Source organism: Anguilla rostrata, chromosome 11 (genome assembly GCF_018555375.3).
Source record: "Anguilla rostrata isolate EN2019 chromosome 11, ASM1855537v3, whole genome shotgun sequence".
Classification (NCBI taxonomy): domain Eukaryota; kingdom Metazoa; phylum Chordata; class Actinopteri; order Anguilliformes; family Anguillidae; genus Anguilla; species Anguilla rostrata.
Window position 1 is genome coordinate 43,065,875 of NC_057943.1, and position 16,384 is coordinate 43,082,258.

The window sequence follows — 16,384 nt, forward strand, 5'->3', positions numbered from 1 at the left end:
GGGGACGACGAACGCACGGGGGAGGTGGGGGGTTGTTGGGGGGCGGGGCGTGTGCACCACCGTGCCCCAAAGTGAATGTAGCAAATGCAAACGGCAAAGACTCAGTAAAGAGAGAGAGGGACAGAGATAAACAGTGAGAGGGGGAGAGAGAGATAGTAAGAGACGGACAGGGAGAGGGAGAGATAGCATGAGAGGAGAGAGAAGGAGATGAGAAAGGGGCAGGATGAACGTGCTGTCAGTTCATGAAAAAGTGATGAGAGACAGGGAGAGAGAGGGAGAGAGAGACATTCCTATTAAAACGGTAAGTCTTGAGGATCCCTTGGCAGGAAATTCCCCCGGCAGATGAAACGTGCCATCCAGGAGCAGTCTGGGCACTCTCTCCAGACAAAGCCAAGGTGCGCACGGTGTGATGTGAAGCCATGTTTTGGAGGGGTGCAGGTGTCTTGCTGTAACAAATGTCGTGAAGCAGAACAGAGGGTGCTCAGCTGTTTTCTGTTTTTGTGGGGGGGTGGGAGGGGGGCAGACTGCATCTCTACCCCTCATCTTGTTGAAAGGCTCCAGTTAAGCGCAGGAGCATCCCAGCTCAGCTCATGCTCTTTCCTATGGGGGGGGGGGGGGGGGGCAATCAAACAGACGCAAGTCAGAAATTTTGGTTATGAAGATAGTGTGGGGGAGCCAGAGGAGAGAGAGACTGTGTGGGGGGGGGGGGGATCCCCGCCTCCTCCTCTCTCCCCATTGGCCGCCGCCCCGTCAGTTGCCCGGATACTGCGGTGGCGAGTACGGAGGGGGTGCTGCAACACACAAGCACAAAACAAAAAAAGATCAGTTCTGGCTCCAACAACACAACAACACTGAGGTCAGGTCTTTGTTCCTGGAGAGCCATATCATAGCAGTTTCTGGATTTCATGCCAATTTCTCATTTAATCAGCCCAGTTATTTTGCTGATCTGACATTAGCAGCATTTGACAGGTGAAGACTGTGTGTTTTTACTGTGGGCTAATCTACAGGTGAGCCAGTGTGGGGGCTGGCAGGCAGCTCCTCCCCGTTGAGGCATGGCTCTAGGTCCACAGGGCTGCACATGAAGTGTCTTCCTCTAGCTCACGTTTGCGTTCTGAAATGCACTGTGTAGGAGCATAAAATAACAAGTAAACTATCATTGGTGCACACAGCTTATTAGCTAATTATATCAGGGTGTAAACAAAAATGAGAAACTGACACAGCCTTGCAGGAACAGGGTTCCCTCCCAAAACACTAATATTGTGCACAGTACAGTTAAAAGGGCCATACCAGACAGTAGCAAACACATCCGCAGTTTACTTTTTTTTTAAAATTACCTCACAACATTCAGCTGTGTGCAATAATGATGGTGTTCTTAACATTGAAAATTCTGTCTCCAAAATTGCTAAGGCTGAAAGTGCCATGGTTTACTGTCTATGACAAATATTAATATAGGATATGGGCAAAGACAAATCATTCATGTGTGTCACATTAGAATAATGGGTTCTGATACTGCCTCCTCCTCTTACACTGCATGTTAGTATGTGAATATAATATTTTAAAAACTTGACCATTTTGCAGGTCTTTGCATGCACTTTGACAACAACACAAATTTGACAGCAATTTTGACCATCTCTACCCCTTGTGGTGTTTGCTGTCCATGTTAAATGCACCTTTTATTGTTTGTTGTTTTTTGCTGTGTCTGCCAAATGCCTAAATTGTAAATAGTTATAAGCCACTCCTGCAAGTACAGTTGAGGCCAAAAGTTTACATACACCTAGGCTAAAGATATTCAAACTCAGTTTTTCATAACTCTGTACATTTCATGTTCCCATACATTTCTTTTTGCATGTCATTTAGGGCATCTACATTGTTCACATCAGAGGTCATTTTAAAACAATCAATTAGAGACAGATTTAGTTTATCTTTAATTTACTGTATCAGAATTCAAGTGGGTCAAACGTTTACATACACAAAGTTGACTGTCTCTTTAAACAGTCTGGAAGATTCCAGAAATTGATGTAATGACCTTTTCAGACGATTCTGCCTGGCTAATTGTCATAATTAGGAGTTAATTGGGAGTTAATTGGCACCTGAGGCTGTATTTAAGGGCCTACCATTAGAGCCACTGCCTTTTTGCCCTTGATACCATGGGAAAATCCAAACAACTCATAACATTACGTGTGATACGTTCTAACTGACATTACGTGTGATACGCCAAAATGCTGGGGAAAAGATACTGCATTATGTAAACGCAGATATTCCGAGGTGATGAATTAGTCCTGTTCTTTTGAGCCAGTCATCTTTCAGGGTCTGACATTGCGTTGTATATCGATCATGATATTTACACAGCCATTGGCAGCACTGCGAGCTTCAAAGAGAAAGCGCTTAATTTGAATGAAAGGTCGAAATAGAGGATGCTCTAGCTAGCTCGATCAACATGAGTACAACAGAAATCGCTCCTAGGGTTTTTTTAATGTTATTAACCTGTGTGGCAAAAATGTGTTTTCATCAGAATGCCAAAACACTATTTTTAGCTTAGGTTTCATCCCACTTCTGTTACAAGTGCCATAGTAAAATTATGATCAGATACTGGGAACTCTAAATAATACATGGTTATTCTACGGCAGGGATCTGCCACCCTGGTCCTACAGGGTGCTACAGGGTCTACCATGCTGGTGCTACAGGGTCTGCCACGCTGGTGCTACAGGGTCTGCCACCCTGGTGCTGCAGGGTCTGCTGGTATTTGGTGTTACTCAGCACTTGACTAATCCATTAAAGCAGTTGATTACATCGTTAACTTACTCACCTGCTTCACTGCATCTGAACTGCTTGCTGATTTTAAGGCGAAAACAAAAACCTGCAGACCCTGTAGCTCTCCAGGACCAGGGTTACAGACCCCTGATATACCTTATATATACCTTATATATGATTAGAACTTGAAAACCTTCAACAAAATCGTAGTATCCAGCGGGACATTAATGAAATCACTAGCTCTTACGTGATGGAGCGTATTCTGGGTTCACTGGAGGGTAGGGTGGGTATGGTCCCGGGACCATGGCGGGGTACGGCTGGGGTATGCCCGGCTGGTAGGACAGCTGGCCCGGGGGTGCTGGAGCGGTTGGGAAAGCGGGGTACTGGTACTCAGGCTGGCCTATTGGTTTGCCATGTGCATCATACATGGGGTTGCCCGGGTAACTGGCCATTGGTATCTGTTGGCCTGAAACAGAGTGACATTTAACATTGCTGCTCCACAGAATGTGTGGAGTGAAGTACATACACCTGGATGCTGTAGCAAAGTCATACAGCCAGAACAGCAGGGTCATACGGTCAGAACAGCAGGATCATACAGTCAGAACAGCAGGATCATACAGTCAGAACAGCAGGGTCATACGGTCAGAACAGCAGGATCATACAGTCAGAACAGCAGGATCATACAGTCAGAACAGCAGGGTCATACGGTCAGAACAGCAGAGTCATACAGTCAGAACAGCAGGATCATATCATCAGAACAACAGGGTCATACAGCCAGAACAGCAGAGTCATACAGACAGAACAGCAGAGTCATACAGACAGAACAGCAGAGTCATACAGACAGAACAAAAGAGTCATATTATTAGAACAACAGGGTCGTACAGCCAGAACAGCAGAGTCATACAGACAGAACAACAGGTTCATACAGACAGAACAACAGGTTCATATGGTCAGAACAACAGGGTCATACAGACAGAACTACAGGGTCATATGGTCAGAACAACAGGGTCATACAGCCAGAACAGCAGAGTCATACAGACAGAACAAAAGAGTCATATCATTAGAACAACAGGGTCGTACAGCCAGAACAGCAGAGTCATACAGACAGAACAAAAGAGTCATATCATTAGAACAACAGGGTCGTACAGCCAGAACAGCAGAGTCATACAGACAGAACAACAGGGTCATACAGACAGAACAGCAGAGTCATATCGTTAGAACAACAGGGTCATATGGTCAGAACAGCAGGGACATTGGCCATCTTCCAACATAGACTCAAGACCTGCCGCTTCAGACCACATCTCTCTAGCATTTTATGTGCTTGTAACCCCTGTTAGGACACCTTCTGTTTCTGAAGAGATATAGAAGTGAAAGTGTAGACTCGAGAGATAGTAAGCACACATTCTGTAACTGCACTTTGAACCCTGACCTATGCACTTGTGTTTGTGATGTCAAGTTTCACCATATTGAATAAAATGCATCTAAATATAAATATTTACTTTATACAAATATTTACCTTTTTAAAACCACTGCAGAAGGAAATGTCTGCCTGTCATATATTGTACAGCTCCCTAGTTCAACAAAACAACCCATTATCTTAATTGTCCTTTCTCCATGTGATGTTGTTCATCCACACAATTTCTCACAATGGTTTGGCACCCTTGCCATTTCCTGATCTTATTCCTTTAGCACTGTGGAGATGCAACACTAAATGCAGTGGTTTTACAGGGCATCTTCACATAAACCTGCTTCCCCACTTCTGTTTTCTGATTTGAAAATGACCCTGTGATGTTTGGGAGTTTCAGTATTCCCGAGATGCTGCAGGGATTCATTGATCTGCACCCCTTGTCGATGGGCTAACTGTGACATCACAGATTGTACACAGCATTTGCAAAGCATTGATCCAAAAACGGGCTCTATTTTTGGAATTTGCAGCAAAGTGCCCCGTTGCAGAAATATGCCAGCCACTCCAACAGAGGTACACACGCTCTCAAAACTGTGCTCTGCGCCCAACTTTAAAATAGGAAAAGGAGGACTTACATTTTTTTTTAGCACCTTAAACTGGACATTACACAGTCCCCCTCCTACTCTCCTATATCCCTGGTGAGCCGTGCTCAGCACCAGCCATGGACCAAGTAATTATTTGGAATACTTTTACGCTTTAGACAGCAGTCGCTAACAGAACCCCCGCTGCTAAATGAGAATTCTGTCAGAACCATCAATCATATGATCAATCACACCTCATAAGACCAAACAGTTTTGAATCATGAACACCTTTCCTTGGGAAATTTTTATTAGGGAAGTGCCCCCCCCCCTCCCCATTTTGTAGCACCATCTCAATAGTTATTATATAGTTGTTATATAAGTATTTAAAATAAGAACCTGTACCCAAGTCTGGGCGCTGGACAGCACTAGCAGCAGCTATGAGGCTGAGATGGGTTGGATGCAGTTTGCAGACAGACGCTGGCGGTGGGCGGTGCTTTACCTTCGCAGGGCGTGGCCTGGCGCAGCTCCCGACGCCGGCGGTACATGTAGCAGCAGGAGCACATGGAGCAGCACACCAAGGTGCTGATGATCACCACGAACAGCAGCACGGACGAGGCGATGCCCGCCATGGTGGTGGGGCTGCAGGGACAGCATAAGACATCACGCGCCCGCATACCAGACACACACACAAACACAGGCCAACCGCACACTACAGTTCAAACACAGGCTAACCGCACACTACAGTTCAAACACAGGCTAACCTGAGTGTTACTGTTCACACACAGGCTAACCCACGTGTTACTGTTCAAACACAGGCTAACCCACGTGTTACTGTTCAAACACAGGCTAACCGCACACTACAGTTCAAACACAGGCTAACCTGAGTGTTACTGTTCACACACAGGCTAACCCACGTGTTACTGTTCAAACACAGGCTAACCCATGTGTTACTGTTCAATTACAGGCTAACCGCACACTACAATTCAAACACAGGCTAACCGCACACTACAATTCAAACACAGGCTAACCGCACACTACAGTTCAAACACAGGCTAACCTGAGTGTTACTGTTCACACACAGGCTAACCCACGTGTTACTGTTCAATTACAGGCTAACCGCACACTACAATTCAAACACAGGCTAACCGCACACTACAATTCAAACACAGGCTAACCGCACACTACAGTTCAAACACAGGCTAACCTGAGTGTTACTGTTCACACACAGGCTAACCCACGTGTTACTGTTCAAACACAGGCTAACCCACGTGTTACTGTTCAATTACAGGCTAACCGCACACTACAATTCAAACACAGGCTAACCGCACACTACAATTCAAACACAGGCTAACCGCACACTACAATTCAAACACAGGCTAACCGCACACTACTGTTCAAACACAGGCTAACCCACGTGTTACTGTTCAAACACAGGCTAACCTGCGTGTTACTGTTCAAACACAGGCTAACCCACGTGTTACTGTTCAATTACAGGCTAACCACACACTACAGTTCAAACACAGGATAACCTGCACGTTACTGTTCAAACACAGGTTAACCTGCATGCTACGGTTCAAACACAGGCTAACCTGCGTGTTACTGTTCAAACACAGGCTAACCTGCATGTTACTGTTCAAACACAGGCTAACCTGCGTGTTACTGTTAAAACACAGGCTAACCTGCACGTTACTGTTCAAACACAGGCTAACCTGCGTGTTACGGTTCAAACACAGGCTAACCTGCATGCTACTGTTCAAACACAGGCTAACCTGCATGCTACGGTTCAAACACAGGCTAACCTGCATGCTACGGTTCAAACACAGGCTAACCTGCATGCTACGGTTCAAACACAGGCTAACCTGCATGCTACCGTTAAAACATAGGCTAACCCGTGTGCTACTGTTCAAGCTACTGGCGATTCGTATGGGTCTCAGAGGTCCTAGGTCCAAGAGGCAACCCCAGAGCCGGGGATACTCACATCTGGTCTGGCGGCCAGGGGTGCAGCCGCTGTTCATTTCCCCTTCTAATTTGATTTGGAGCTCAGACACCAGGTGAATAGAACATCTGGCCAATCGATGACATTAATCAACCAGTAAACTATCAGGTAGAAAAATAACAGCTTCACTACTGCCCTGCAGGCTCAGATGTGTGTACCCCTAATGCATGTGGGCTGCCTGTGTCCATCAGTGTGCTCAGATGTACTCATCAGTGTGCTCAGATGTTCTCATCATAGTGTGCTCAGATGTTCTCATCATAGTGTGCTCAGATGTACTCATCATAGTGTGCTCAGATGTACTCATCATAGTGTGCTCAGATATTCTCATCATAGTGTGCTCAGATGTACTCATCATAGTGTGCTCAGATGTACTCATCATAGTGTGCTCAGATATTCTCACCATAGTGTGCTCAGATATTCTCATCATAGTGTGCTCAGATATTCTCATCATAGCGTGCTCAGATATTCCTGATGTGTCCTGATGTGTTCCCATCGCTTGGGGCCACGCACCTGATCTGGAAGAGCATACAGCGCTTCTGCTCGCGCTCCCGGATCATCTTGAAGTCGTCCAGGCAGCAGTAGCGGTGCTGGCAGGTCCCGCAGCAGAAGGAGATGAGGGGGCAGTCGAACCCGTTGTGCCAGGTGCCGTTCTTGTCCACGTACGACAGGCAGTCCTCATCTGCGCTCGCTGCGGACGAGAACACGGCGGAGGGCAAAATCATAAAGCGATCCCACAGCATTTCTGGAGTTCTGATCAGGTGGCCCACTGAAACAAGCCTGGGTGGGCTGCGGCAGGAACAGAGGTCTGGGGGTGGGTGTGGGAGAGCAGCAGTGCTGCCTTGCCATCCAAAAGCAGACCAGTAATTAGCAAAAATGTGAAATTGAAAGAAAACTTCCATTTATCATATTTTTATTTCTCATGAAGATTTTCGTTTTGTAGAGAAGTGAATTTATGTTTTATATGGGCATCCCATGTGGATTTAACTCTGGAAAATTATCACGTGGCAACACTGGTGAGTCAGTCCAGAAACATATTTAGCAATATTGAGGGCTGAGAAAGCTGTGCATTCCACGTTTAAGATGTATTAGTCCTCTCCCGAATGACAGCAGAGTTTAACCTTCAACAACAAGAAATGGAAACTGTGACAAAGGGCTACTTCATGCATTTATCCTGTTCAAATAGCCTTTTCTACTTTAATTGCAAGAACGTACCATTCAGAAGGTGACACAATTTCACGTAACTTTTGTATTATGGAAAAAATGTAACCATTTAACAAATTCAAGCCCCAGGCATTAAATGTTAAAATATTAACAAATATGAATTATTTTGCATGTCTGTATTCTCATTAATAATCGCATTTAACTGTATGCAATAGACTACTGATAAGAGATTAGTAAAACCACGGTTAGTCACACTGAACGGGTCTAATATTTTGAATGTCCATATATATATATTAGATCGGTGGATATCGCAAACTGAAAATACCCAATATCATAACAATTTAGGGTGTACATTTACTGATAACTGCATTATGCTATCTATTATGCTGCACATACCATAACTGATCCATACAGTAGGCTAGACTATGTTACAGGCAAACGCTAAAGCAAGCGATTCGGTATTAAGATTTAATTCTTGAATTTAATAAACTCCTGGAATAACGTAAGGTTGCAAATATCGCACATTATGCGAAGACGGGTTTAATATAGGCTACCCGTAACATTTGCAACATTTTCGAAAAAATGAACCATTTAAACAAGTCGCCTTCCATGTAATTTATAGTACTCTGAACATGAAATGAAGTCATTATTTGAATGAGTATTATTCTCTTTATCATAAAATCTAGGTAGGCTACGTCATATTGTAAAGGCCTGCAGAGTAGAAGCTTTAGCATAGCAGAATCGTCTTACCCTGCCAAGCGTAGAGGACCGTGGCGAGCAACGGCAAAACGAGAGCGGATGGGGACATCTTGCCTGGAAATAAAATAAAACGAAATAATCTAATAAAGCCTGTACATTGCCAAAAATACCTAGTGTAATGTCCGTCTTGACTTCGCGCCAAGGAAATGAATGCGGTTAAATAGTACTTCTCTTTTTGGTGTGCGATGCGCTTGTGATAAGACCCACCGTATATCAAATAGCAAATACCTTCAGTGACGCCGAACATCCAGGGCTGGAATGAGATCCAAAGAGAATCTTTTAGCGCCTCTGTGGTTACACCCCCACTCATCTATATTTATCTACTTCAGATTGCTTTATATTTTTCCTACAATAACGTTTATAACGTAATAACGCAGCTAATTAACTACATACGTTTCAATTAAATAAATGGAACTGCCATAATTCATTATTGTTGTCATTGAGAAAGGCATATTTGTACCTCTGACCTTGTGATCCAAGCAAGAGTGGTGTTTTGTCCACAAACCTACTTTTGTTCTCTGAATAAACATAATTTAAATATTTTGGTCTGGATTATATAAATGCATAACTGATTCTACCCTGTGTTTTATCTACATGTATAATATAATAAAGTGGTTTTGAAGTCTGAAGTTATGGTTTTACACATACATTTCTTTAGATTATGTAAATACTTCTGACAGAATGATAAGAAGGCATCTGATTGGCTGCTGAGAGCATGGTGCACATCCTCTAAGGTACTGGTAGCAACTCCATTTAACCAAATTATCAAAGTTACAAAATTAGTGTGAATAATATCTGACAGCATGTTGGTGTAAAATATTAATGTTGTGTTGTGTAAATGTGTTAGTGCAAGGGTGCCAGACTCTAGCCCCTGACACCTGCTGGTTTTCGGTTTCAGCTCTTTAACTTATAACGCTCAAGAATCCAAACACCGTCTTCCAAAAGCATGAAAGGAAACTTCACAAGCCTGTTGGGACTGCATCCCTACAGGCCTGGAGTTTGATACACTTGCATTAGTGAAAATTGTTGGAAAACATGGGAGCCACAGTTTACCCCACTAGAGCTGGAGACTGGAGCCACTAGTGCAGGAGACTGGAGCCACTAGAGCTGGAGTCTGGAGCCACTAGTGCAGACGACTGGAGCCACTAGTGCAGGAGACTGGAGCCACTAGTGCAGAAATCTAAAGCCACTAGTGCAGGAGACTGGAGCCACTAGAGCAGGAGTCTGGAGCCACTAGTGCAGGAATCTGGAGCCACTAGTGCAGGAGACTGGAGCCACTAGTGCAGGAGTCTGGAGCCACTAGTGCAGGAATCTGGAGCCACTAGTGCAGGAGACTGGAGCCACTAGTGCAGACGACTGGAGCCACTAGTGCAGGAGACTGGAGCCACTAGTGCAGACGACTGGAGCCACTAGTGCAGACGACTGGAGCCACTAGTGCAGGAGACTGGAGCCACTAGAGCAGGAGTCTGGAGCCACTAGTGCAGGAGTCTGGAGCCACTAGTGCAGGAGACTGGAGCCACTAGTGCAGGAGACTGGAGCCACTAGTGCAGGAGACTGGAGCCACTAGAGCAGGAGTCTGGAGCCACTAGTGCAGGAGTCTGGAGCCACTAGTGCAGGAGACTGGAGCCACTAGTGCAGGAGACTGGAGCCACTAGAGCTGGAGTCTGGAGCCACTAGTGCAGGAGACTGGAGCCACTAGTGCAGGAGACTGGAGCCACTAGTGCAGGAGTCCAGATCCACTAGTGCAGGAGTCTGGAGCTCTGGTCCGGCAGAGCTGCAGGGTCGGATGGTTCACATCATTACTCTGCACATAATGAATCAATTAAAGTAGCCAATTACGGATGGAGGATTAAGGAGAACACATAAAACAGGAGAACCTGTGGCTCTCCAGGACCAGGGTTGCAGACCCCTGCACTAGTGACAGGATAATAATAGTGATGTGTATATTAAGAAGGCAGCTACATGAATGACTGAATTTATCACATAATTGAACTGGCAAATTGGGCTTCCCGTGCTGTGGCCAGCCCCACCCCGCCTGGGAGAAGTTACAGCATTAATGTGATGATGTCATAAATCTAAATAAACTGCCAATACATATGCTTAGTATTTACTGCCAACTTGCATCAAATGGGCTCGTTCAATACTTTATTGGGAAGCCAGAGGGCAGATTTCTACCAGAGCAAATAAAGCCCTAAACCAGAGGCCACCAACCCAGGCCCACCCCTGACCTAATCCCCTGTTTTTACTCAGGGGATAGCCACCCCTTACCTAATCCCGTTTTTACTCAGGGGATAGCCACCCCTGACCTAATCCCCTGTTTTTACTCAGGGGATAGCCACCCCTTACCTAATCCGTTTTACTCAGGGATAGCCACTGACTATCCCTGTTTACTCAGGGATAGCCCTACCTAATCCCCTGCTGCTGTAACAAGAATGCTGTGCAGCAGGTGACAATGACTTTCACATAATATGTTAAACTGAGGTCTTGATCCCATAGCATTCACTGATCCAGGCTCCCCAAATGGACCTCTGACTAGCTTCAGTGCCACCAACCAACCTACCTGAGTGCGGCCATCCAGTTGGCGGAGAACCATCTGTCTGTCGGAGAGGACACAGGGAGGAAACCGTGGACCTTTAAAAACCCCCTCCTTTGCTCCTCTGCTTTCATTGGTCGAGGTCCCCTTTGAAAGAATTTGCATGGACCTCGTCAGACCATTAGAACGAAGTGCCAGAGGCTATCGCTTTGTGTAAGTCCTAGTGGATTATGCAACACGATACCCAGAGGCAGTACCCCTCCGCAACATATCAGCTAAGACTAATGCAGAGGCACTATTTAATTTTTTATCCCGTGTGGGAATCATGATAGAGATTCTCACAGATCATGGCACCTAATTTACTGTATGTCATGGACACTGCACAAATTGTTGGATGTCAAGTCTATTCAAAGTAGCGTCTACAACCCTCAAACTGAGTAAGTTGTAAGTTCATTTCCACGATATACAAAATTGGGAGAAACTAATTGACCACCTGTTGTTTGCGGTGAGGGAGGTTCCTCAAGCCTTCACATGTTTTCCCCTTTAAATTATTGTACAGGCGAAGCCCCTGTGGCATTTTTGACCTGTTACAAGAAACTTGGGGGAGGGACCAAGCCTAAGTAAAAACAGAATTCAATACGTTTTGTACCTGCGAGCAAAGCTACACTCACTTGGCCAAGTTGCAAATGAGCATTTGCTCCAGGCTCAAGAACATCAGAGACAGCAATACAACAGGGAACATTTAAACCGGAAGACAAAGTCCTAGTGTTACTCCCATCATCAGCATCCAAATTACTAAGGACCTTTTGAGGTCTCACACAGTGTTGGGGATGTAGACTATGAGGTCATTCGTTCTGACAGCGGTGGAGCACGTCAGATCTACCATCTCAGTTTGCTAAAACTGTGGAGAGAGGTAGACCCTGCTTTGCTAGCTACATCGGAGGTCATGCCAGATGAGCTGGGACCGGAGATTCCCAATTTGAATAAAAATAATCTGGTCCCAATTGACAGCCCTCTGACTCCAAAGCAGCAGACAAAGGTAGCTTGATTACAACAGGAATTTGCTGACGTCTTTTCCCCCCTACCAGGAAAAACAAACCTTATTGAACACCACATACATACCCCCCCGGGCACTGTAGTTAGAAGTCGCCCGTATCGACTGCCTGAACACAAAAAGAAAGTGGTGCAGGAAGAATTGGGCAAAATGCGGATATGGGAGTAATCGAGGGATCCCAGTGACTGGTGTATCCCTATCGTGCTTGTTTGTTTCTGTGTGGATTACTGAAAGATAAAGTAAATCTTATGCCTATCCTATACCTCAGATGGACAAGCTGCTGGATCGGTTAGGCATAGCTCAATTTTTTTAACACTGGATTTAACCAAGGGCTACTTCTCCACTCCGTACGGGTTACACCAATTTGTCACTCTACCATTCGGTTTGCATGGGGCACCCGCTACCTTTCAGCACCTGATGGACAGGCTATTGAGACCGCGTGCTGCCTATGGCACTGCTCATCTGGATAACATCATCATCCACAGTAATGATTGGCAGACAATCATGTGCAGCAATTGCGAGCTGTCCTGAAGACGCTGCGAGGGATGGGGTTCACCGCAATCCCCGGGAAGTGTGCAATTGGGCGGAGGGAGGTACGGTATCTGGGGTTCCTCTTGGGGTGGGAACAAGTTAGTCCTTTAGTGGAGAAAACAGCGGCTATCTCTGCTTGTCCCCAACCCATGTCTAAAAAGCAAGTGAGGTCGTTCCTGGGGCTAGCGACCTATTATCGTTGGTTTATTCTGAACTTTTCTAGTCTCGCTGGTTCCTTGACCGACCTCACTCGAAAGGGAGCCCCTGATACGGTTCAGTGGACAGAGCTGTGCCAGGCGGCGTTTGTGAAAATAAAAGCATGCTTGTGTGGTGGTCCTCTGTTGATTAGCCCTGACTTTGATGAATCTTTCCTCCTGCAGACTGATGCTTCTGATAGAGGACAGGGGGCGGTGTTGTCCCAGGAGGTGGATGGGGGGGAGCGACCGGTGCTCTACATCAGCCGCAATCTCAGCCCCAGAGACAGTCGGTACAGCACCATTGAAAAGGAATGTCTCGCTATACAGTGGGCTGTGCTGACTCTCCGGTACTACCTCCTGGGAAGACCCTTTGTCCTCTGTTCAGATCATGTCCCCCTCCAATGGCTGCAGAGAATGAAGGACACCCGTTTCGTTTCCGGGCAATCCATTGACCAGGGTCCACAAACACTTGCGCCGATTTCCTCTCCCTGTAGGGGGGGGGGGGTATCAGTCAAGTCGATGCCACCCGGCTGCGTTCTGGCGGTGCATGAGCGTGATAGGGCTCGGTTTCCAGGAGGAATTCAGGGCAATTAGAGGACCACGCCTACTGGTTAAGCAGTCACACACCTGGATTGTGTTACAAATCAGTCCAGGATTTAAAAGTGTGCTTCTTTCCACAGTAGGCGTCTGAGACCGGGAATCCCCCACGAAGGCAAGGCAGAAGTGTGCTGAAAAGCAACGATTTATGATTTATTTTGTCTTTGGTTTAGTTTTTTATTTTAACCCAGATCCTGTGAGGGTGATAGGCGAAGGTTTTTTCGTTTGTTTTTGTTCACGGTGGAATATGGTCTCTCGCTCTGAAAATACATCCCCGGACTTATCTGGAATTCCCGCATCTCCGTGTCCCGCTCTTCTGTCCCTACCAAGGTGGTCACGGTGTGTGACAGTGTGGTTGTGCGTTTAGACGCAAAATGTACATTTTCCTTTGGTTATCATAAATTGAGACCCACTTAATGAGATATTTTAAAAGCAAAAACTCACTTGAATGCTCCATTTCATTTATTTTTATCCCAACTTTTACAAACAACTTATAATAGCAATTCAAGTGTTCATTTGTCATTCGAATCAACAGGGGGCGACAAATTTCCAATGAACACATATTTCACTGTGATACAAGTCATCAGTTCCACTGTCATAATCCCGGCTGACGCCCAAAGCTCTCGGGTACCTCCATCTGGGACAGCACAAAATCACACTAGCCCACTACCTGACGTAGTCCTTTGTGAGTGAAGGTGATTAAGTTCCATTTTTTTACGTTCTTTGACATCAGGGTAAACTAGGGCACCATACATGGGTATGGTCACCCAGCTGGCGTCACCCATGGAAACTATCCACAGCAGGAAAACTGTGGACAAGTTCATATTTAACTGAATGAAGGGAGAGCATTGTAATTTGTGACTTCAGTTTTTGGCCATCTCATTTCTGATAATGGGCCTTGTGTTTTTTTAATTAGCAGCACAGAGTAAGATACAGGACATTATATAAAAATAACCAACACTTTTAGAGAAAATAGTGGATATCAGCCAATTTCCATCAGGGTCTAATTATCAAAATGCGAGGCTGTGTTTCCATGAATTGCATACTCTATGACCTGGTTGCATGGTACCAGCGCCTGCAGCACAGTACAGTGAGTGCATGGTACCAGCACCTGCAGCACAGCAGTGAGTGCATGGTACCAGCACCTGCAGCACAGTACAGTGAGATAGATAAGGTACAGAAAAGGCCTGAACACGGCAGCCTTTCAGGCTTCATTTAGAGAAACCAGCGAAAGCTGCCGAGGGTGGCTGGAAATTTGGACACTGGGTGTCACTGAAGCAACAGCATTGCAGTTCGCACTTCCGCTGGGCACCCCCTGACCCCAACGCTTCCAACCCCGCCCCCCTGGGGTCATCTAAAGGCTGGATCTCCCAATGACAAAACAGAGGATTAACCAAGCCAATAGCCTCGCTTTAGTTCAGATTAACAGTCCCTGCCGCACGCACACACAAACGCAAACACAGCAGTCTTTTGTCTTCTTGATCCGCACACAGGTGCCATGGAGCAGTACAAAAACACAGCAGCAGAGGGAGCCGCAAGCAGGACACAGAGGGACGAGGAAACAGTTCATCTGTAGACCCCTCCTTCAGTAAAGAGTTCATATCTACACAGCCAAACCCCATCACCCCCCCCCTCCCCCAGGAAATATGCATGGGGGAATATTCCAGAAATGTCATGAAGCCCTGCAAAGATCAGCCCAGTTCAACCTGGCTTCCCAAGCTCTCTCTGCCACGCTTCGCTTGGCACTGCTGAGGACTTGCTGGGATAAATCCACTCTTTCACTTGCCAGTTCTTGCTCTTGTCCCTCCCTACTCACTCTTCCTCCTCCTGCTCCTCCTCCTCTCCCACCCCCCTTCACCATGGATAATAGTCCATTTCAAATACAGTCACCCCTCTGATTTCACACAAATTATTCTCCCCTATGGATGCAGAAATTAGTTTGAGCTGATGGTTCCACACATTAAAAAGACTCATTTTCCCAGAGTTCCACTGACTGTGAGGGAGGGGTGGAGGTGGGTGTGGCAGGGGAGTGCTCCAACACAGCTCCCCAAAGTTTGGGAAAAGAGGTGAATGCCACAGGCAGAGTGAGCGGGTCGGGGTGGCGGTTTGGGCTTGGGGGGGAAGGAGGGGGGGTTGGGGGTGCAGGTTAGATGCCGATGGACTGTAGAACACGGCGCTCGGCTTCGTTCAGGTGACCGGAGAACATGGAGTAACAGGGCTGCTGGGAGAACTGCGTCAGGAAGTCTGTGAGGTAAGCCTGGAAAGAGCACACAGCCAAGCAGGCAGGCAGGTCAGACCACTGCACGTTTATACCAGTGGTGACCAAACCCTGGAGATCTACCATCCTGTAGGCTTTCATTTCAACCCTAATTTAGCACACTGGACTCCACTAATAAGCAGCTCAATGAGATCTAAAGGTGTTGAATGAGGTGTGCTTTATTGGAGTTGGAGGGAAAACCTGCAGGATTGTAGATCTCCAGGAGCAGGGTTGGTTACCACTAGTAACAGTCAAAGTACAGCACATGCATCATCATTCTATTGAGTTACTTGCTTATTGAATAGTTCATTGCATGGCAATTACATTACATTCATCATTATAGCTTAGCAACGCCTTTTCAGAGGACTACAACTTCAAAGCATTTACATTGTATCATATACAGTGATATATGCTGAGCATGCAGTTAATACTTTCCAGGGTAACGCAGTGTCCCACCCGATCGACTGCAACTTCGGTTAAAGTCTGTTCTACCTGCCCTGTTATCTCAAATGGCTATTCTGTAAATAGCAGTAATTACCATCATTTCACGCATTGTCATCAA

The 16,384-nt window shown here is 46.1% G+C and overlaps 2 protein-coding genes across 3 annotated transcripts in view; both read right to left on the bottom strand.

Moving 5' to 3' along the window:
* Positions 1-261: 261 nt before the first annotated feature.
* On the bottom strand, positions 262-9,322 carry LOC135235001 (protein shisa-4-like). Of its 2 annotated transcripts, none has more exons than XM_064300182.1 (6): positions 8,882-9,322; positions 8,645-8,707; positions 7,244-7,421; positions 5,237-5,376; positions 2,999-3,217; positions 262-791 (listed from the first exon to the last, which is right to left on the bottom strand). In XM_064300182.1, the coding sequence occupies exons 1-6, from the start codon at positions 8,961-8,963 to the stop codon at positions 751-753; spliced, it is 723 nt and encodes a 240-aa protein (XP_064156252.1). In that variant the 5' UTR covers positions 8,964-9,322; the 3' UTR covers positions 262-750. The 2 variants fall into 2 exon arrangements, with proteins under 2 accessions (XP_064156252.1, XP_064156253.1); XM_064300183.1 differs by having other exon boundaries at positions 8,861-8,896.
* Positions 9,323-14,009: 4,687 nt separating this feature from the next.
* Positions 14,010-16,384, bottom strand: part of LOC135235003 (importin-9) — a 29,775-nt gene continuing 27,400 nt past the window's right edge. Inside the window, exon 24 of the mRNA XM_064300184.1 lies at positions 14,010-15,822. Within this exon, the coding sequence (XP_064156254.1) occupies positions 15,712-15,822 (111 nt within the window). The 3' untranslated portion in view covers positions 14,010-15,711. The remainder of the gene's footprint in view (positions 15,823-16,384) is intronic.